We start from the raw sequence: 22,521 nt of genomic DNA, 5'->3' as shown, positions 1-22,521 counted from the left end.
GATGGTACAGCTGCTTGTTCTTGTTGCTCTTGTTGTAGACTGTAAGAACAAGTTACCCCTTTTCTGCTGTGTAGAGAAGGCAGCTTTAGGATGGCATAATGCTACAGTGACCACACAGAACTATGTCATCAAAAACTGTTTATTGGCAGATTTCCTATCAGGTTTTACGGTGTACTAAAGGTTTTTGAAGTAGTTCATTTTATACATTTTAAAGACCTAAAATTGTTATTATTTGTTATTCATAGTAAAGATTCTTTAAGTGATACTATAGAAGAATTTGAATTAGACTTTGGTTCTATAAAAAAAAAAAACTTTAAAAATCAATCTTAAATAAATCTTAATTAAACAATTGAATGTTTAAAGTCTTCAGGCAATTAAAATGAAATCAAACCGGTATGGAAAATGTATTTCAACACCGGATTTTTATGAAATGCCTCTCCCACATATTGATGTCATGGAAGATCAGAAATATGTTTTCATTGGGTGCTATAAGTGCTGCTTTTTCATGCTGATCTGCAGTCAGTTCCACCTGATTAGGAGTTGTTTGTGGAGGAATAGAGCGAATAGAGGGAACAAATGGTGGTTGGTGGCGCAAGAGCAGACATGAACGTCACCAGACACTGTCTTAACAACTAGCTGAACACAAGCTTGAAGAGCAGTCATCACCTGGAACCGGAGAACAAGCAAGAACATGGAGCTTCATTGGTGGAAAGCTGGCTTGGTTGTGTTGGCTGTACTTCTGAATGCTACAGGTAAGTTCAGTGGACCTGTAGCTCTTTTTTATTTAATTTTTAAACCTTTCCAACGAATAACTGTAAATCATTCTTTTCACCCTTTTGGAAGGAATCGGTTAAGTGTAAAGAGTATTTCAAGAAATATAATTAAAAAAGGTTGTAAAATATTAGGTAAGAATAAATTATTCTGTCTTTTTTTTTATTTGGACATAACGTTTTTACATTAAACAACAAAAAATGAGTTTGATTTAGATGTACATTTCTTAATTTTGTGAAGGCACTTTAAATAAAGTAAATAAAGTATCCTTACTGAGTTTTTTCTAAAATGAACAATGATTATTGTGTACAATGATTTCGATGTATTAGAGACCCAGTCTTCAGTGTTGCTGAATGTCATGTAAATTTAGTAAAGATCCATTTGGGTTAAATAGTGTTGAATGAAGAAAAAAGAAAAATAAAGTTCCTGCTCATGTTGTCCTTCAGTGTATTTAGTCTATAAACCCCTCTAACAGCAGTGTGGACAGACAGCGTTAACGACTCATTGACCTCTCTGTTTCAGTAACATAACACTTCTATTGTTCTATTTAACTTTTAATAGAAGACAAGTTAGAATCAAGTGTTAAATTTGTTATAATTGAGGCCTTCCTATGAATAACCATGTATTAATCATTCTTCATTTTTGTGAGATTTTTTTTTTCATTTTACTTTCATTTTTCTTTTTACTATTGTTAATTAATTTATTGTTTTAATACGCTTCTTCATGAAATATGAAATACAGGTATAATTCTAAATAAATCACATTTTTTAATGTTAAATTGAAAAAGCTAATTTCTCCTCAAATAGAGAAATGGTTAATATGAAGTTTTTCATTAGAAGTTTTTAATGTATTGAGCTTGTATTGCCAAGCCAAGATGTCAATTTCTTGCTTTAGGTGTTATGTGTCTATGTTTATAGACGTCCTATTTTTCTTCTAATTAATTAATTAATCCGGTGTCTTAATGTCAAGGGACCTTAAAGCTGGAGTAGGTGATTATATAGAATCTAGGAAGTACTTCTTCTCACTTATAATCCAGCCTCTGTGTAACTGTGTATCTTTCTCAGCCATTCTATTGAACGTAGCTCAGTTACGTGCTTTACATCACAGTTTCTGGATGCATATTTTCTCATAAATGCTTTGATGACTGTCCGATCACACTTAACAAAACATTATTATATAATACATGTTATATAAAATATAAAGCAAAAGCACACGTTACATAACAAGAGATTGTATATGTACACTATAAGTCCACTGTACACTATAATGCACACTATACTTAGGAATATAACAGGAATAATTAGTAAGTGTGAAGTGCAAGACATACAGACTTTTATTTTATGGTATGTTATATTTATTGAAATACTCTTTAAATTCCAATGTTAATGAATAAATCAAATGCTCTTTTGCTAAAAAGATAATGAGTCAAATCTGACTTGACGTGTAATGTCATGTTCTCTTTCTCTCTCTCTCTTTTTTTCCTTTTAGGCTCACTCTCCCAGTCTGGTAAGTTTTTGTGACTCGTATAATACACACACTAAAAAAAGAAAGTACAGATTTGTACTTAAAAGGGTACAAAGCTTGTCGCTGGGGCTGTACCTTATATTGGGGTACAAAAAAGTACCTTTCAGTGAAAGTCCTTTTTTGTACCCATGTTTTTTTGTGCCAGTAAAGATTATAAACATTGTAAACATTATGATCAACTAAATATGACTCAAAAATTGATGATCCAAAATTGTCTGGCATTCAAATAAAAAATGTGCAATTAAAATATATATTGTTTATTAGTACAGTGATACAGAATACTGAATGTACCTTTTGTCTGGTTAAATGGTACAAATCTGTACTTATTGCTGTTAGAAATTACTTTGTACTTCAGAGGGAACAAATCTGACCCTGTAAAGACCAATATTGTACCTTTCATGGTACAATTAAGAAGAGTGTACCTTTGAGTACAAAAAAGTACTCATATCGTACCTCTGTTTCTTAGAGTGCATATAGGGACTGTAAGCCACACTTAAAATCCTTTAAGTTTCCCAAAAATCATTATTGCGCTTTATAATCCAATGTAATCTTATCTATGAATTTTAACAGTCAGGTTGTAAGAAGCAGTAAAGTCACTCCGCTGAAGTGCAGCGTTATACAGGAGTTTCAGTGAGTTTTAGGCTGGAGCAGTATTAGCATTAGCTGCTAACGTAGCACTAGCTTATTCACTATTCAGAGGCAAGTGTACTTGTACTTGTAATTGGACTGTAGTTTGCGTGTTTACTCTGTTAAAACAAGCTACATGGGACAAACCGCTAGCTGATAGTTAGCGAAAATATTGGAATTCTAAGCTTACTTTAAATAAACAAAAGTGATTTACTCACCCAAATAAACAGTTTTCAGGAGAGAAATCTGTGTAGATCAACATCCAGCTCTCGTTTGACTTTGCTGAATTAGAAAGGAAACATGATGACACCCTTGTTGCTTACTGGTGCTGCTTAAAATGCCTCTTATTATCCGGTGTATAAAAATAGACCAGAAAATAGACGTTCATGGATGATATGGCCGATAATATTCTTGGCAATATGACAAAACATTTTATTTAAAAGAATATTTAGAACATACACTACCGCAACAAAATGAATATTATTAAAGTGTATTTTGTGATATTATTTCGTAAGTTATGATATGGCACAGCCCTAATTGAGATTTTCACCAGAAAAATATGATACCAATAATACACTATATATATCCAGGATTGAAGTAAAATAAGTTATACTGCACAGATATATTCTGTCTTTAGTAGATATTTAATGGGAAATGAAAACAACGTGATTTTTCTACAAAGTTTTGCTACAAACAGCAAAAATGTGTACCCTGATGGCCAGTTTGGTTTTGCAATATTATTTCGTACGATTTCATATGGCATACCCCTATAAGGCACATACCAAGTTTTCCATTCAATAGAAAAGTCAACGTAAAATAGAAAGAGCTGGGTCAGTGGATCCTGAAGTGCATAGTTCATAGAGGTCACCAACTTTCTGCAGATTCAGTCAGTACAGACCTCCAAACTTCATGTGGCCTTCAGATTAGCTCAAGAACAGTAGAGCATAAAGAGCTTCATGGAATGGGTTTCCATTGCTGAACAGCTGCATCCAAGCCTCACAACACCAAATGCAATGCAGGCGGAAGGATACTTTTTTTAATAATAATTAGTGAACTGTCTACACTGGCACTAAGTGATAGACACAGAGGAACAAGGAGAGGTGTGGTCTTGTTATTTAAAGAAAGACACAGTGAGGAATTACAGGTTTTACAGCAATTAAATAGCCCAACGGAATTTCCGGTTGGCATGAATCATTGTGTTAGTTCCTCACATACTGTACATTTCTGAGTGAAAGCCAGTACCATGAACTGATAAGGTACAATAAAGTGTTGTAACAGATTAGGAATAATCTGTGATCCATATGTATGTATCACTTCCCACTATTTAGAAGCACTTGATCTGTGGTTTAGACTACATCCACACAAATCCATACAATTTTTTTCTTGGTTCCTCCCAAGGTTTCTTCTTGTTAGTGTGAGGGAGTTTTTTTCTTGCCATGGTTGCCGCTAAAACTGTGGAACTTACTTATAAGAAGCTTGGGCTCACATCTCTGTAAAGCTGCTTTGTGACAAGATTTGTTGTAAAAAATCTCTATAAAAATACATTTGAATTGAACTGAATTAAAATCCGAAGGTTTTAAAAAAATAAGGTTCTTGTCTACTTTATCCATGAATATTAGAGCAAGAGCATTAGTAAAACAGTCCTTTTCTCAAATGAAAGACAAAAGACACCTTCAGCCCACATTTCCTTAATTTCCTTATTCAGCGTTTTCTGTCCACTGTGACTGCTAATCTGTTCTTCTTAAATAGTGGTAGATCTTTAGTTTCCCACAGGTTAAATGCCTTCATCAGCAAGGTCTGAAAGTGCATTACAACCAAAAAGCAGAGCCAGTCCTTGTATTATTTAATTTTATTTTTTAACAACATTTTTGCTGTTGTTGCTACTTAGTTAGTATGCATGTTTATTTATCTCTATTTTTCCACCAGCGTGTGGTCAAGCTCCATTAAACACCAAGATTGTGGGTGGGAATACTGCTGTCAGTGGGTCATGGCCATGGCAGGTCAGCATCCAGTCTCTCGGAAGACATTTCTGCGGTGGAAGCCTGATCAATAACAACTGGATCCTGTCTGCTGCTCACTGTTTTCAAAGGTACTGAGACTTTTAACATTTTAAATCCCATGTTGTTCATTATAACGCAGAAACAACTATAAATTATTTAGTAACCATGTGGTCCCACAGGATTCAGTTTTAGGGTCTGTGAAATTGAATGTTCGTTTTGGGGATACGATAGTTGTGAATGCAAGAATGGACTTACGGTTACTAGCAAAAGTTTTCATACCCTTAGAAATTTCACAAAGTGATTTTAAAGTGATTTTAAGCAAGGAATCTATAGTGGAATAGTTTAGATCAAAGAAACGAAATCCCATTAAGCTTCTCTGGCAAGACATGAAAAGAAATATAGATATATAGATGCTCTCCATCCAACCTGGCTGAGGTTGAGCTGTTTTACAAAGAAGAATAGGCAAAAATCTCAGTCTATATTTCTGTCTATGTTTCTTCCAGTTTTGCGCATCTAGAATTCGCAAAGCTGGAAGAAACTTACCCCAAAAAGGTGGCTCTGCTAAATATTTATATAGGGGGGCTGAATACTTTTGCATGTCACATTTTCTTTAGATTTTTTTTTTTATAAACTTTTGAAAACCATATATCTTTTTCATTTCACCTCACAGTTATGTGGTACTTTGTGTTGGTATATCACTTAAAATCTCAATGAAATACATTTAAGTTTGTGGTTGTAATGTGACAAAATGTAAAAAGTAAAAAGTGGTATAAATATATATGAGTACAGGGTTTTAGGAGTTAATGAACTTATTTATGCTAGATAAAAGAAAATCACATACAAAATTTACAAAATTATTCTGACATGCCAAAAGTAAATAGATAACATATCTAACTTTATCGTGAATTGCTATCTCAGAGGAGTTTGAACATTGACCAGTGTGCTCATGGCATAGTGACGTGATTTATCAGAGTTGGGGCGAGGCCTGTACGTGGGAGCCAAATGGATAGAACATTTCATTTCTGAAGTTGGGGGAAATGTAGCACTCCTCAATCCACATATGATTTCTCGTGTCACGTGTTTATCTTAACTACTGTGTAAAAGGCAATACCACCCACAGAGAACAGTGTAGTGAGTAGTAATGATTGTGACCAGCGATGTCTGGTTAGAATTGTCCTTACAAACAGACAAGCATTTCAGTGACTCTGGTACATATCACATTCACCTTCATATCATGTGTCAGTGCAGCATTCTTTAGTCATGGGACATTTTACTGTCCTTTAACATTTGACGCTTCAGTTTATGTTATACTTTTATTAAATAGCTCTTTATAAAACATTTAAAAATGTTCTGAATGAGCCTAGTTGTATTTTTTCAGTATAAACACACTTAACAAAAAAAATCTGGCCTTTAGCAGTTAAACAAGGTGTGTTTTAACAGGGTAAACATTAATATGTACTTAACATATATATATAAACACAGCTTGTCAAACTGGATTGCTTCTAGGTTACAGCTATAGAAACAGAGATTAGTGAAACTCACCTGAAAGTCCTTTGCTATTCGTCTCGGAATTTAATCAGAAATGGTTAATGATTGAACATTAAGATTTTAATAGTAGATATTTGAAAGTTGAATCATGATTTAAAGTGTAGTGTGAAATGTCTGGCAAACAGACTAGATTTCTACATTAGAGAATTTTAATTAAAGTGATGAGTAAAAGTTTAATTGAGATCTTTAGCATCAAATACAAAGAAACTTGCACACAAAACCTTTAATAATAGAGGAAAAGAGCACTATTGTAGCAGCATCCAGCACCTCAATTTTTAGCATTAACATATTTTTTGTAATGCAAACAAATAATTATTCTAGGCAGGAAACGGATTTAAGGATTAACAGAAAGCTTAATTTATGAGTGTGTAAGCGAGAAAGAGAAAGAGGGAGAGAGAGAGAGAGAGAGAGAGAGAGAGAGAGAGAGAGAGAGAGAGAAAAGAAGGTAGGAATAGTGAGAGTTAGTTATGAGATTTAATCCATGACTAGCCTTCTTAACTCTACACTGTGTTTATATCACTAAATAAAAACGCTAATATGTCACCAGGCTCTATGAAAAGCACAAGAACTGGGGGAGGAAGTTGGTTCCAAACTTTGCAAAACTATTAATTTGTGTAAAAAATGTGTTAAAGTTTCCAGATTATTACATTAAAAGAGAAAGTTTGTGTGAAATGGATTTGAGGTTTGGTAAAACATGATCACAAATACAAACTTCAGTTGAATAAGCCCATCTTTGTTTCCACTGGGATGGAAATGTTAATTAACAGGCTCAAGGTGCAAATGTTGCTGAACATATCTTTGCATTCCATTCCCCTATCCTACCAATTTGTCCATGCTCGTCAGTCACAACTTCAAGATGGCTGCACCCTGAGAACTACCTCAAGGTACTGTGTGTATAAACTGTGTGTCTTTTTTAATGAACTACCTGGGCACTTTCAAAGTTCTCAGTGCCTCGTTTTCAGTGGCAGGGCCCTCAGAACTCTACCAATAAAGTGTGTTGTTACTTTGAGGTAGTTAATGGTGTAAAAATATTTATTTCTTTGAATGAGCAACTCTATGTCCCTTTCGCGAACATTGTAACCCTGTTGGGAGTATAGGCTAAAAGTGCTGTATTTTGGAATGCTGGAGGCAAGTGGAGGTGGGCTATTCGACAAAAGCTTGTACTCGTTATCATGTTTCACATGTTTTTCACAGTTTTCCTTTAACACTGACAACACTTGTATAGACCCTAAACTCTTGATATTCACTCTGACTTGATCTTTCTTTCTTGTAGTTCCCAGACCAGTACCCTTGCTTTCCTCAGAGTCTCTCTGGGAAAGCAAAGCCTGCAGACACCAGAGTCGAACAGTCTGACCATTACAGTCGCACAAATCATCAATCACCCCTCTTATGTCTCCAGCGCTCATGACAATGACATTGCACTTCTACAGCTTTCCTCTTCAGTCACTTTCTCAGACTACATCCAGCCAGTGTGCTTGGCAGCAGCTGGCAGCACTCTGGGGTCTGGCACTCTTGTCTGGGTCACTGGATGGGGAGACATCAGCTCTGATGGTAAGTGTTTTGCAACCAGTGTACTACTTTGTTGCTCTTATATCAAAACTTAATTTTTCCAAACTGGAAACATACAGTTGTGGTCTGTTTTCTCAACCCCTATAACAAATAAGGTTTGTTAGCAAAATCTACACTGTATCACACTAGTATCATGTCCCATGACTTTTGCCATGTGCCATGTAAGCCAAAAATCACTGCACAGACCTGCAAAACATGAGTGTGGGGCCTCCTGTGCTGAATTTAGATGTAATTTCTTCCAGAATGCCACCAGTCACTGCACTGCACTGCCCACTGTGGGTGGTAATGCCCTTTATGATGTGTTCACAGTACACATGCAACACTGTGGATCGAGAAATGTGAAATGTACCAGAAATTAAAATCTTTTTTAAATTTTGGACTTCTAATTCTGGACTAATTCTAATAAACATTGTCTTGCCATAAGCATGTTAAACAGTGTTCAACTTTAACACTCACAAGTTAACACCTCAAAACTTATGCATATATTTTGCGAGACACTAGCATCTAGCAGCATTTAAGACAAATCTTCACAGCCCATTCTTTACAGGCAGTGGCCTCCAGTTCACTAATATTCATGGGTTTGTGTCCTGCTGCAACCACATTCTTCAAATCCCATCAAAGATTCTCTATAGAGCTCAAGTCAGATAACTGTAATGACCCCTCCAGAATCTTCCAGGACTTCTTCTAAAACTAAGTTTTGGTAGATTAAACAAATCAACCTTAGAGCGACACCAAGCCACTGCTTTAGTGTAGGCAAAATGCTCAACATGTGCCTTATTCTTTCTCCTGCAGACATACTGCGTGTCAATAAGCCTGAAAAGTTTTGAAAAGTTTTGTTTCATCACTCCACAGAACAGAATCACAAAACAAAACTGTAACTTTTTAAAGTATTTTTGGTTTATTGGCATATTTGGAGGTAGACAAGAGAAAAGGGTTAATTATTGGTAAACTGGAATCCATTGCTCATGATGAATAGACTAAGTTACCCTGAGGGACACTCCTAGATGCTGGAATTATTTTTGTTGGGGAGTCCAACAGGACTTTATTTCAATTTAATGCTAATAATAACAACAAAGTACACAGTGATGTTTTGCAGTGTAATGTATAAATATGAGCTTACAAAAAGGCTCTAAGGGGTAAATAAACCTAATTTGCATTGGGGGTTGAATGTTAAACTATAAATCAAAAGACAAAATTGTAATGCTAATGTAATTAGATTAGATTTTTCTAAGTAAATGCTGTAAATTATATAAATAAATGCTGTAATACTAAAATGCTAAATTGTACACTTGCCTTGCAGTGAGCCTACCAGACCCACAAAACCTCCAGGAGGTAGAGCTGCCAATCGTCAGTAACACAGCATGCACATCAGCCTATGGATCTGGCTCCATCACTAGCAATATGATGTGCGCTGGCCTCTCTCAGGGGGGAAAGGATTCATGCCAGGTAAGAAATCAGACAAATCAGATGTCCCATTATTTGTTATTACGGTCCCCCAACTCTCTGTTTTGAGTCTGCATGCCTAGGGGTAGTGTGTCCTGATTCATGTTAGGCTGGAGGGGTAGGGGAAGTGTTAGGTCTACATGACCCTTCAAATAGAGATTTTTCAGAGACACACTCAAAAAAAAAAAAGGCTGTGAGAATCACAGGCAAGATGGCGGCACAAGCGACCAAAGAAACTCACAAATTTGAGTAATTTCATTGTTAAAATGACAATAATCTACTATATCACCATAGTTTAATGTGTAGTTTCAATATTTTATTGTCATTTTCTACATAACAAGCAAAAAATCGCTAGTAGTTTATTTTATCTCCACAACTATTACGGAATTGGGCCTTCCTGAAGACATAGGATATCATAAAGTTAACTAGTTAACCAGCAGCTAGGTTGCTGCTATAGCTCAGGTGTTTGAAGGGTTGTCCCAATTCTTTGGTGGATTATTTCACATCTTCCTCTTATGACTCTGTTCCAAGTTGAAATGAGACAATTGAATCCAAGGGGTAGGGTACAAAAAAGCAATGGGATTGGGCCTTTCGGTATGCTGCTGTTTGTCCCAGTGAGTTCTGTGTTCCTATATGGAAAGTAGCTGCAGAAACAGACTATTTTTAAACTTGAACTATTGAACAAATTAACTGTGATCATGTTCTGCAAATTTTAGAACTCGGATTGTATTTGTTATTGCTGAATTAACATCTTCAGTTTGTTGAATTATGTAAATGAAAAGTGTTTTTGTTGAAACTGTGCTGGTTTGGCTGGTTTGCCAGCTCAGCTTTTGAGCAGTGATCAGGTCTACATACCTAACAAGCACCACCAAGCTTGTTAACAACAATTGGTGATGCTTGTCATGCTGGTCAAACTGCCTAACTAACCAACTAGCTTACCAGTATAAGGCATTCTTATGCCTGGATGGACAGTTTTCAACCACCTAGACCATTTGAAACCAGCTACCAGCCAATACTGGCCTTGAGATGGATTTTTCAACAGGCAAAATAAAGAAGTTTGTTACTGTAGATTGTAAAAAGTGATTCTGGCTTAAAGTATATAATACTTCAAATTCAAATTCTATAAGAAATGAAAACAATAAAATTACTTCAATGTTGTTTCTTGTCCAAATCTATGGTTTATTGTCCATGTTTAAACTCAAAATCATCTTTCGGACTATTTCTGTTGGTCCGTTCATCATGAAATACTCACATAATGTAAAAGGCAGCTGCCAATTTAAGAAACCAGTAGAAGAAGAAAAGAGGGCCAATAAATTTTGTTATATAGCAGTTCATACACCAGCATAGGTATGGCTAAATGCAGCTTGTTCTTTCTACAGGGTGACTCTGGAGGCCCACTGGTCATCAAGCAGAGCACAGGCTGGACTCAGGCTGGTATTGTAAGCTTTGGTTACGGCTGTGCTCTGCCTAAAATTCCCGGCGTGTACGCCAGAGTGTCTGAATACCAAAACTGGATCAACTCTCGGATCGGCAGCAGCCAACCTGGATACGTTACAGTGACAGCCAGCGGCGGCTCCAGGATCTTCTCCCAGTCCCTGTCACTTTCCTTGTGTATCGTCCCCTTCCTACTGTCTCTCTATATCTTTTGATGTCAAGTGAAGTGAAGTGAGACTCGCACATACACACATGAAGAATATACCAGAATAAAATTGATTTTTTATGAATAAGTCTTACTGAAGGACTAAACATACTAATAATGAAGAATGCTAATTGTATCTATAATTGTAATTGTCATCTGTATTATATCACTTGTGCGGTTCTGTTTTTTTACCTATTACATTTTTAATGGGCAAATTCATATTAAGCTGCATAAAATTGTATACATTAACAGCACCTGCTGTATCAGGTTTGATTGGCATTTCCAATAAATCCAGGTGATCCATTACTGAAGGTTCAGCCTCCAGGTGGATCTGCCATGATAACTATTTTTGTTTGGATGATATATTGTATCAGAAATGATTGCAATAAACAATATTGTTGTCAGTTTTTGTATGGATTTTAAGATAGTGTGAATATAACAGCATAGTAATGCAATTACACATGTTTAAAAATAAATAAATAATTATTAATTATTAAGAATATGAAGTCATAAACAGCATTAGTGTATAAATTTAATAAAAAAATGTAACAATACATTTTCAAGGTTTATTTTGCAGGAACACATTATTGCATGTAATTTTGCCAAAAATGTTAACATTCAATTTAAATTACTTTTAGGTCAAATTAAACTGATAAAGCCTGCCATGGTTTAATTTCAAAATAATTAAAATAATTTTAGAAAATCAAAACATGGTCATCGTTCAGTTTAAAAATTCAACACGTTTGCAAGACTAATTTGCACTTTTTCATTTAATGATCCACCCTGTGGTGCAGCTGTTCGTCGCAGAGTGAACGCATTGCATCAAATATAATATAAAAATGTATATATAAACTGATTAAGCTGGGAATATATGATTTCTGTGTAGTCTAGAAGTCTAATAAAAATGTATTAATATTATGGTTTAATATATTTTTAAAGGTTGTGAGGACCACAAAGCACAGTATTCTGATAAAGACACATAAATAAAATAATTAGACTAATTTAAAATTCACATTAAAGATCTCTCCTTTTTTTAAAAAAAAGGCAGTTTCATTGTCAGTACTGAGGTTAGCAAAAGTGATTGACGTCGTGTCAATATATTGAATGATAAGTCTTTAGTGTAATTACTGTTACAGGAATTCCACTCCTTTAAGGAGCACCATAAAGTACACCCTGTCAAAGTCCTCCACACAGTCATGCACTGAAGTTCAGCAGATGGAGGCGTTTATGGTCCTGTTCTCTTCTGTATGTAGTGGGCTTTTTATCTAGAAGCACATTTCTTTATGTGAAAAAAGATGTATAATAAAATAAGGTTGGTTAGGCAAGTATGTACTTACGATAAAACCATGTAAAAATGAATGATTTACAGACTGGATCTTTCATGAACACTTCTAATGTAGGAAGACTGCAGTGCTCAAATTCTTTAGAATCTACTTTAAGCATTAGGCCTAAGATTTGATTGTTTGGAAAAATGATTAACTGAACAAACTGTCCAAACATAGATATGCTATAACTTAATATAAAAGTTGGGAGATTCTGTGATGTTCTCTCCAGTGCACACTGATAAAATTGTACAATCTGTACATTGTAATTTACAGAAGAAAAGACATTTGGCCCATTTAAATGTGAAACGTTTATAAAATGTATTGTGTTTTTATGCAGTTGCTTACAAAAGTATTCATATCGCTTGAACCTTTTTCCACATTTTGTCACCTTAAATCTAGAAACATAAGTATATTTTATTGAGATTTTAAGACCAACACAAAGTAGCACATACTTGGGAAGTGAAATGAAAATGATACATGGTTTAAAAATTTGAATCACATAAAAATCTGATAAGTGTGATGTGCAAAAGTATTCAGCCCTCAACAATTCAGCCTTCAAAAGTCACTTAATTAGTTAATAAAGTCCAGCTGTGTGTAATTTAGTCTGTGAAGACCTCAGTGGTTTGTTAGAGAACACTAGTGAACAAACCAAGGAATTTTCACATGTTGTGTTCAATAAAACCATGCATACATATATTTTTTGTGTGGTATTAGATTAAGCAGACTGTCTGTGTCTGTTGTTGTGACTTAGATAAAGATCAGAACACATTTACTGACCAATTTATGCAGAAATCTAAGTAATCCCAAAGGGTTCACATACTTTTTCTTGCGTCTGTATATCTGTGTATAGAAGCTCCTCTTAATATTTAAGGACATACGTCTCTGTAAGAATAGCCCAACTGGCTCTACAGCCCACGTCAGACAGTGTTGGGCCCAGTAAGGTTAAATATGGCCCCTGTCTGGGTTTATACACCACACATGAGGTCTAGACAGGACACATGTGAGATTATGTTGGATGTAACAATGGGGAACATTTAGGAACCAAACTTGCTCCAAATAATACTATTCTTCCACCTGGAACCCATTCAGGTGACAGTTCCACCCAAGTGAGCCCTGCATAAGCATCCTGGATGAGCAGGGGTGCTTAACACTCGTCCTAAAGAGCGACTTTTCTGCTGGTTATGACGCAAACTTTATCTAACTCGTAAACACACCCTATACAGACGATCAAACAATTGATCTGTCTTTTGAACGTCTGAAGGCAGTTGGATCAGGTGGGGTGGATGAGGGTTGGGATCCAAAGTCTGCATGAAGATAGCTTTCCAGGAACTGAGTTGGAGCCTGTGAATTAAGGCTGTTAACACCTACATACATGATGTAGAAGACATTCAGGTGACCAAATTATATTAGCAAAAATAAATATTTTTTTCCTAAAAGGAGAATAAGAGCCCACTTAAAAGAGCATTCACATCAGTCACTTTAAATTTACACTATATGACTTCCTGTCTTGTAAACAAGAACCTTTCAGACACTGGTGCTGAATTTTACAGACATCACGGCTCTGCACGACTGATTTGCCACAGGGTCACAAATGATTTTTTTTTTCTTTTTTAAGAGAAACCCACTGCAAAACCTAAATCTCTCCCACAAAGGAGATATTTGTTTTTCTTTCAAAAACAGATGTCCGGTAAATAACAAGTGATTCAAGTTATGTACTGATTTGCAATATATAAAAAAAAACAAAAAAAAAAACCACTGAAGAAAAATAAAGTGAATGAGAAAATGGATAAACACTGTGTATAAATGAAGCAATCATTTTTAACTGGAAATCAGGCCTAAAATATGCAATCAACGGCTTTAAAACGATTGGCGATTTAAATGGCATAAAGATACAAAAAGGGACAAATTGAGTATATGATTTGTTTTCACACAGGTCTGCCAACCTTGAAATAATTTTTAAAGTATAAAAAACATGACTGAGCGACTGAGAGTCTTCAGCAATGACAATGTGTTGACAATTGGGAGGAAATTAAAGCATGGCTGAAAGTAGCAGATGACTCGATAGGTAGCTTGCTGGATTGGTGTTTGTACTAACCAGCCATAAATCAGTCTTTAAACAGTGCGGGCAGATGCAATATGTGTTCTTTAGAACGTGTTCTAGGAGGCCCAAAGCGCATACATGTCAGTTCTCCAAGTGGTGCTTTAAGAGTCAAAAATATAATAAGAACTGTAATTCCAAACATACAAAGTACAAATAACAATTCTTTATTATTAGCTATTATTATAAATTTGCATATAACATAAGTAAAATTGCTACAAAAACAAGCACAATGAGAACATTTAAAACAACCAGACTAATTCACAGAGAAAACAGAACTTTAGTCTGAAAATCTCAACAGAACAAAACATTATGAACATTCTGTACACTTAACACTCTTAAAAAATAAAGGTGCTTCCAAGTGTTTTGGATGGAAATGGCATATGTAATCAATGTGTAAGTGTAACATCAAGTAAAGATGTTTTTTTACACTTACACACATTTAACACCTTTATTTTTAAGAGTATGAAAAAAAAAAGGCCCTAATCACTGTCCGCATCATCGCTGATGATTCCCCGCAGGTTGCTCCAGTCTGTTCTTTTGCGGCCCCTGTCTGCCTGCCCGTCTTCACTGTCAGAGTCAGAGTTGACTGCCCGTTTGTAGGCTGAAGGTGGAGGAGAACTTTCTCGTGAAGTCCACACTGATGAAGCTCTACGTTTGGGGCGACCTGAAGAACACAGATAAGACAGACAGGCAAATCAACCACGGTCTTTGTTTATATGTATTTCAAGAATTTCCCCCCGGGGATCAATAAAGTATCTATCTATCTATCTATCTATCTAGAAGCAGTCATTTATTTACCCCTCACAATACCCTCTCACACCCACTGCAAACTACATATTTATATATAAATAAGAATGGAAGGACATCATTTTACTCTCAAAACAGATTCTATTCTTTGTGGCATGGACCACAAATAGATTTGAAAACATTTCTATAGAGGGTGATCATTTTAACATTTAAATAATGTTATTTCTGTAAGGCCCTCTGTGCGTGTTTCTCTTCTTTTTATCATTTCTGATTGCCCACGCTACACTCTACATGCAAGAGGGCAGAGTGCAGGCCAAAATGTTCAAGTGAAAGTGACTGTCAAAAAACATCACACTGAAATAAACTGAGAATTAATAAATCAGTTTTATCCATCTAGTTGTGTACATTTTAATACTTTAAATCATTAGAATGTTTGGAAAAATAGAGCAGGACATAAACAATGCTAACAGATGGGCTCATTAGAGTTGGAGGGGTGATCAGGGAATCTGTTTTCGTTGAAAAGGAAATCGATTGAAATATTTAGTTTTTTTTTAATCTGGCAACATAAAAAACAAACAAACAAAGTTTAAAACAAAATGTTAAATGTTTTCTGCTCAAGGATTTGAGTAAAAATAAATTATATTAGCCAGATAAAATACTGTGCTTCAGATAAACGGTCACAAAAAATTAGATCCATTGATTTTTTTCTTTGAAATTTTTTTTTATTATTATTAGGCAACAATACTATACCACATGGCATGGCAAAGATAACCACTTCAGAATAAATAATTAGTGATTTACTATTCTCTCTTTTTTGTCGTTGTTATACATTGACCCTTGACAGGGTTTTTTTTTTCAGTTGAACAAAAGCTTTGCAATAGTTAAAGCCTAAAATTGGTTACTTTATGGGTTAAGTTTATTCAAGATGTTTTCAGTTTAAAATAAATAAGAACACTGCAAATGAAGTGAAGCTCTTACAACCATTTTATTTTTAGCTGTTGATGATTTTCAGATTTCTCCGTTCATCAGTTGTTTGATTTTTGAACACGAATAGTGGGTGGGACACTTTAAGTGCATTTTTCCCTTTTACTGATATTACGCAAACATATGCAATACGACAACCATAATTTTTATACCACAGCATACTCCTGCACCCTATCTGCAGTGATGATGCTGATTCAATTTATTGCACAGCTCTGGCTGGTTAATGAAAGATCTCCAGTGACCGTACCTTGAGTGGTGATTATGTTGCCAACATCCAGCTCTGCAAGCTCCCGAGCTTCCTCTCTCTTTAGTCTTGCTTTCTTACACTTCTCTATCGAAGGCTGACCTGGAAAGATTATAATGTTGGTGGTGATGGTGGTGGTAATGACTACTTGTACACACAAATAAACAAAGAGTGTCTCACATTCTCATGGCCATTCAGCGCACTGGACCAGAAAGACCAGTTTCTATTTCTCACACAGATTACTTTGTTACCTTGCACTCCCAACTCTTCTAGTTCCTTCTTCAACACAGCGACTTTGGCCTTCACTGAGCGGCAGCCCTCGAACAACTTCTTGTAGTTCCGCCGTACCCCACACAGGCTAATGTAGCGCTTCAGTCTGGACACGGCTTTATTCTCTTCATCCTACAGGTCAAGAAACAGTTCAGTCAGAATCCTGAAGATTTAAATGTGCCGCTGTGACTTCCCCAATCATCATAGTTTAAAAAACATTATTAATTAATAAGAATAATAATATTAAAAAAAAAAAAAAAATCCACATTAGTTTTGTGGTAAACTGTTCTATTACATTACATTATTTACATTATTATAACTTCCTACAAGTTATTCCTGCCAAGTCTTGATAAATTACTGTTTATTATTTTTTTCTCTTTTATGAAATGTAAAAATTATATTGCTTAAAATGTGTTTCATATTGTCAAAAATACAAAAAAAAAAAATATCCTGAAATTATTTTATGGTCCCATCACCTACCACCATTTACCATACATTAAATATGAAACACTCAACATCAAACATGAAGATTCTCTAACCTATATACTTTGTTTTATCATACTGCAAATAATTAGGTTTTGTCAACACATGTCTAGTGTATTAAAATGAACACTTTTTAAGGCAGCAATTCCAAATTCTGGTTATGGAGGCCTTTATCATTTTAATGTATTCCCTGTTCACAACACACTTCAGTTAGTGTGTTGAGAGCAGCAGTACTGGCCATTAACTTTGCTACCTTTATTTAGTAGCAAAGTTTAGCTCCAGATGGAATCGAGCACATTTTCTTGTTTGAATTGAGTTGGGGAAGGACTAAACTTGTGATGTGTATCAGAGTGCCAGAAAGCAAATCCAGTGGTTTAGATCAGGTTCTTGAGGCATTTAATGATTATTATTATTAAACTGTATAAGTCTATTGGACTGGTTTTCAACATGTAGGTCTCAGCCCCCCTAGTGGGACACAGTGGTACTGGAAGGGGTAGTTGGTAGTCCTCGTACGGCTTCCGTGTCTAAGCGTTTTTTCCCTATGAGGAAAATGAATAGGCTTTTCAAAAACTGTCGCATTCTGTGGTAAATAAATATGTTCAGACCCCTGTACGTTTTTTATTCTGTGCACATTTACCTCTTAAAAAAAACCACCGGATCCCTGAATTACAAGATTGTTTAAGAGCTAGCATTTTTCTAATCACTACCCTTAAACGATCTCGAATTTAGAGGATCCAGTGATATTTAGGAGGTAAATGTACATAGAATAAAATGTACAGGGTTCTGAACATATTTATTTACCACAGAATGTGACAGAGGCCAGTTTTTAAAAAAGCTCATTCAAATTCCCCATTCAATTGAACCGCTTAGACACAGAAACCCAAATATGGGCATAGACAAAATGGCGCCAACTACAAAATGCCTTCAGTGGTCTACTGTTTTAAATACATCTTTAGGTAAATCTTGTCTGCCATAGTACAGTCACATGATTGACAGAGCTAGCTAGTTTATTAGCAAGAGAGTTACATCAATATTAGTAGTGTTAGAGTCTGAGGCAAATGTTTTTAATTTTATACTGTGTAGGTTATGGTCCTGGACAGGCACTAATTCTAGTTTATCGTTTTCTTTCAATTTTAGCCTAGGATTAAGCTTAAGCCCACTCTGACAAACTGCTCCCATGAGTTATAATGATTAAGCTCTACATTTAAACTCAAGAAACTGTGTATTACTAGAAAACTATGTATTGCAGTTACTGTGTGGCTCATTTCTGACAGTTCAAAGTATATAGAATTTGTGGTTAATCTATACAACTTTTAATATGCTGTTGCTTTTAGATAAAATAAAAAGAAAATGTGAATCACACATAATATTTTCAAGCAAACTGTTTCAATATTTTTTCCACCAAAAACAACAGTAACCTGTGCACTGTTACTCAGCAACCTGTGATCAAAACAACAATACAGGCACTGTAAAACACAAAAATGCAGCAACATGTGGAGATGATTTTCAACCGATCTTGATCAAAAATAACCTTTACCTGCACCAGAGAATGAAGCTAAACAAGCTCTTGTTCTGGGAAAACAAGCTGGTTCCTGGTGGACTGAGATATGTTTGGGCTTGGCAGCTCCATTCTTCTCACCTTTTCACCTTTGGCCTTGCTCTCACTCTCTTCCTTCTGCTTTTTCTTTGGTGTACTCTTTTTCTTTTCTTCTTGTTTAGTTTTCTTTCTCCCCTCTTCATCACTGTCTAGTGAGGGCAAAGATGAAGAGGAATCAGAGTCCTCTGCTCCATCCTTCTGTTCATCCTTTGCTTGCTCTGGAATAAAAAGGCGAGATGACATTGTGGTAAAACCATAATAAAGATGACAATTCAATATATTCCTTTTTGGATACAAATGTGAATAAATGTGAATATATTTAAACATTTGAATATTGTCTCACACAAAAGAACATGACATTTATAGTTTAAACACTTAGGATTTTAAGTTTATATAAGAAGCTCAAAACATACACTACTAGTTTTTCCAAAATTTCAGTTAATTTGTCTATTTTCTTAACCTTTCAGTTTATCTGTTACACATCAACAACAATTATACAGACAATACACCAATAGCAAACAACCACTGTATTTATTGAGGTAAAAATTCTATTCTAACTGCATCCATTACCTAACTTAGTACAGTACAGAACAGTTTAGAATCCAAAAGACATTAGCTTTACCTTTTTCTTTAGGAAGATTAGCAGTGATTTTCTTTTTGTCCATTTCTTCATCACTCTCATCATCACTTTTAATCTCACTGTCACCATTTTCATTCTTTTCAGGCTGTTTCTTCTTCGTGTTCTTCTCCTCCTCATCATCATCTTCCTCACTCTCAGAGCTACTTCCAAACACTTCCTTCTGCACTCTTCTCACAGCCTCACTCTCCGGTGACTTGAGCTCTTCATTATTCGGCTCTTTTCTTTCACTTTTTGGAGGGGTTACTTTGCTTTTATCTTGCTCTGTCTCATCCTTTTTCTGTCCTTTCTTTTTTATCCGTTTCATCTTTGTTTCCTCGCTGTCTGAGCTCACCGTCTTCTTTTCTCTTTGACCTTTAGACTTTGCTTGCTGTGGTTTTTCTTCCTCTGATAACTCAGAAGATGAGGATGGGTCTTGCTCGTCTTCCTCACTCTCTGGTACCTTCTTTTTCTTTCTTGCTTTAGTTCCCTTATCCTTCTTTTGTTTTCTTGGACTTGCTTTTCCCTTCTTCTTTACCTTCACTTCTGGCTGTTTTTTCTCTATTTTCTTCTTACTCTTCACATTTTCCTTTTGCTCTTCTTCCCCACTCTCTACATTCATGTCCTCGTCACTTTCATCATCTTTTTCTTCTTCTTGTTTTTGTTCTTCCTCTTCGTCATCATCTTCATCTTCTTTTAACTGGTCCTCATTAGCAGCCTTCTCTATTCCAGAATCCGGGGATTCTGATAGACAACAGACAAGCAGTAATGTATGTTTTGCATATATAAAACATTTGTTATGACACTTTGACTAATGAAAACAAGTATAGCATGCTACATGTCCAAAAGTTTATAGACACCTGCATTCAATACATTGTTTCAAATTAAGTGAATAAATGGTGGTGCATTTTTTTACTGCAATAGCAGGCTCTAATCTTCTGAAAAATTAAATCCCACGCTATTTACTTCTACAGTCATTCTTCTATGCCATTCTGTGGTCTGTATTAAACCTATATTAGAAGCTCTTAGTCTAAACTGGATAAGAAAATTAAACAACATTTTTTTATTTTATTTTATTTCTGCTGTTGTGTGCTGCAGTAAACAGGTTCCATGCCTTTTCAATAAAGCCCCCCATTGTTTCATCTCAACTGAGCATACAGGATCTCTTTGTAATCCCATTAAAGACCTATGTTTCTCTACATGCTTTTTTTAATCCTCCACCCTGTTCTTCAAATGGTCAGGACTCCACAGGACAATCACAGAGCAGCTATTATTTGGGTGCTGGGTCAATCTCAGCAATGCAGTGACGCTCAGTACTTGACATGGTGATAGTGTGTGTTGTGCTGGTAGAAGAAGATCAAAAACAGCAGAGCTACTGATGTTTTTAAACATCTTAGCATCACTGCTGAACTGAGAATAATCCAACAACCTGAAATACCCACAGCCAACAGCATCCTGTGAGCACTGATGAAGGACCAGAGAATGAGCAAAACAAACTGTACAGCAACAGACGAGCCTCTGTCTCAGACTTTACATCTACAAGATAGAGCAGTTGGTAAAATACGGTGAGTGGTGACAAAAGCTCCAGCAGCACTGCTATGTCCGATTCACTCATACTACCACAACGCACACTAACACCAAGTTAGTGTCACTGCAGTGCTGAGAATAACCCACCACCCAAATAATAGCTGTTCCATGGTGTGGTCCTCTGGGGTCATGACCATTGAAGAAAAAGGTCGAAAAAGAATAATAAAGTATGCAGACAAACTACAGAACTACAGTGCGTACTTGTAAACCAAAAGTGCTCCTCTGTATGCTCTTGCTTGCATATGGGCAGCAAGTATTGACACAAAGCGGTGGTAAATCACTGTATATATTTGACCTCTAAATGTCAGCAACTAATAAGAATGGTTGTCTGGATGAATTTGGACATACAGACTATATTTGCAATTTTTAAATTTATGAAAGCAAACAAACTGCCTTATACCTGGAAGTACTGACTCAAAACGAGACTTCTTTTTCTGGGCCCTGACATCACAGTTTTCTTCTGCCTCTGCTTCCTCGTCATCATCCTCTCTCTTTCGTTTGTTCTGTGAAGGGTCTGACTTTCTTATTAAAGGTTCATCGTCACTGTCCTGAAAAAAAGAAAAACAAAAAAAGACAGACATTTAAACATTAACTAGTGCATCATACAGAATATAAACAGATTACAAGTTATCGTAATAACACACACACAAACAAAATAAATAAATAAATAATAATAAAAAAGAAGCTTCAAGACTCCTGAGACTCCAAGGCCTTTAACTAGGGCAGAATGGAAGCACTTTCACCCCCTCTTGTGGCATTATTTATATATTGTCAACATCCTAAAATAATTTAATGGTCGTCTAAATATTTTTGGGCAAAATGTACGTTTTTGCCTAAATTATTTCCTCATGATGCTGCATGGCCAGCTGTGGTAAAACCTGTTTTCTCTCTTTTTAAGCAATTTTTAAGCATACAGAGCCTTTGAAAATACTAAATACACCACTCACCTCGACCTGCATCCTCAACAGCTCCTCCTCTACCACTTTTTTCAGCAGGGTTTTGTGCTCCACACTCAGGCACTCTCTGCCCACATGCTCCAGATAGCGCTTCCGTAGTATTCCTAGTGTTAACGTGCTGCACAGACAGTTTACAGCGTTAATAAACACAGAGATACACAGTGAGACTCTCGCGCCTTTTCATTTTTAAACATCAGCAACACAGCTAGCCTAGCTTAGCTTAGCTCATTATTACATGTATGTGTTAGTCAGCCCGCGTCTCTAGACCCACCCAAACCGCCTTAAAACTCTTCTAAACCTCCTCCACTCCGCTAAAGCTCACCCAGTGTCGCTTACCTGAGGTCCGGACAGCGCTGCAGCTGTTTGGAGACGAACCGGCGGATCACTGTCTCTTCAGAAACCATGTTTTAAACTCTGCAGCTCCTCCTCCAACATACACAAACACACACTGCGCCACGGCCGGGTTTGGCGCGCGCGGACACGCACTGTT

General features: G+C 36.0%; 2 protein-coding genes across 2 annotated transcripts; one reads left to right on the top strand and one right to left on the bottom strand.

Annotated features, from left to right (window-relative positions):
• Positions 1-509: 509 nt before the first annotated feature.
• zgc:123295 (serine protease) lies at positions 510-11,525 on the top strand. Its single transcript, XM_022668501.2, has 6 exons — positions 510-752; positions 2,260-2,277; positions 4,849-5,011; positions 7,744-8,021; positions 9,340-9,485; positions 10,862-11,525. The coding sequence occupies exons 1-6, from the start codon at positions 692-694 to the stop codon at positions 11,129-11,131; spliced, it is 936 nt and encodes a 311-aa protein (XP_022524222.2). The 5' UTR covers positions 510-691; the 3' UTR covers positions 11,132-11,525.
• Positions 11,526-14,695: 3,170 nt separating this feature from the next.
• hirip3 (HIRA interacting protein 3) lies at positions 14,696-22,519 on the bottom strand. The gene is made up of 8 exons (XM_022668491.2): positions 22,368-22,519; positions 22,023-22,149; positions 21,476-21,623; positions 19,495-20,232; positions 18,915-19,090; positions 16,774-16,924; positions 16,526-16,624; positions 14,696-15,211 (listed from the first exon to the last, which is right to left on the bottom strand). The coding sequence occupies exons 1-8, from the start codon at positions 22,433-22,435 to the stop codon at positions 15,027-15,029; spliced, it is 1,692 nt and encodes a 563-aa protein (XP_022524212.1). The 5' UTR covers positions 22,436-22,519; the 3' UTR covers positions 14,696-15,026.
• Positions 22,520-22,521: the final 2 nt, after the last annotated feature.

This window comes from Astyanax mexicanus, chromosome 19 (genome assembly GCF_023375975.1).
Source record: "Astyanax mexicanus isolate ESR-SI-001 chromosome 19, AstMex3_surface, whole genome shotgun sequence".
In the NCBI taxonomy this organism is placed as follows: Eukaryota; Metazoa; Chordata; class Actinopteri; order Characiformes; family Acestrorhamphidae; genus Astyanax; species Astyanax mexicanus.
Note: the sequence above shows the minus strand (reverse complement) of the source record. Positions and strands in the feature narration are given on the sequence as shown.

Excerpts from the sequence above, each read along its gene's own strand:
- zgc:123295 (XM_022668501.2), top strand. The coding sequence starts at position 692 with ATGGAGCTTCATTGGTGGAAAGCTGGCTTGGTTGTGTTGGCTGTACTT. Across the intron at positions 5,012-7,743 it reads GCTGCTCACTGTTTTCAAAG|TTCCCAGACCAGTACCCTTG; the intron begins GTACTGAGACTT and ends TCTTTCTTGTAG. Across the intron at positions 8,022-9,339 it reads GGGAGACATCAGCTCTGATG|TGAGCCTACCAGACCCACAA; the intron begins GTAAGTGTTTTG and ends CTTGCCTTGCAG.
- hirip3 (XM_022668491.2), bottom strand. The coding sequence starts at position 22,435 with ATGGTTTCTGAAGAGACAGTGATCCGCCGGTTCGTCTCCAAACAGCTG. Across the intron at positions 22,150-22,367 it reads CAGCGCTGTCCGGACCTCAG|CACGTTAACACTAGGAATAC; the intron begins GTAAGCGACACT and ends CTGTCTGTGCAG. Across the intron at positions 15,212-16,525 it reads CAACATAATCACCACTCAAG|GTCGCCCCAAACGTAGAGCT; the intron begins GTACGGTCACTG and ends TGTGTTCTTCAG.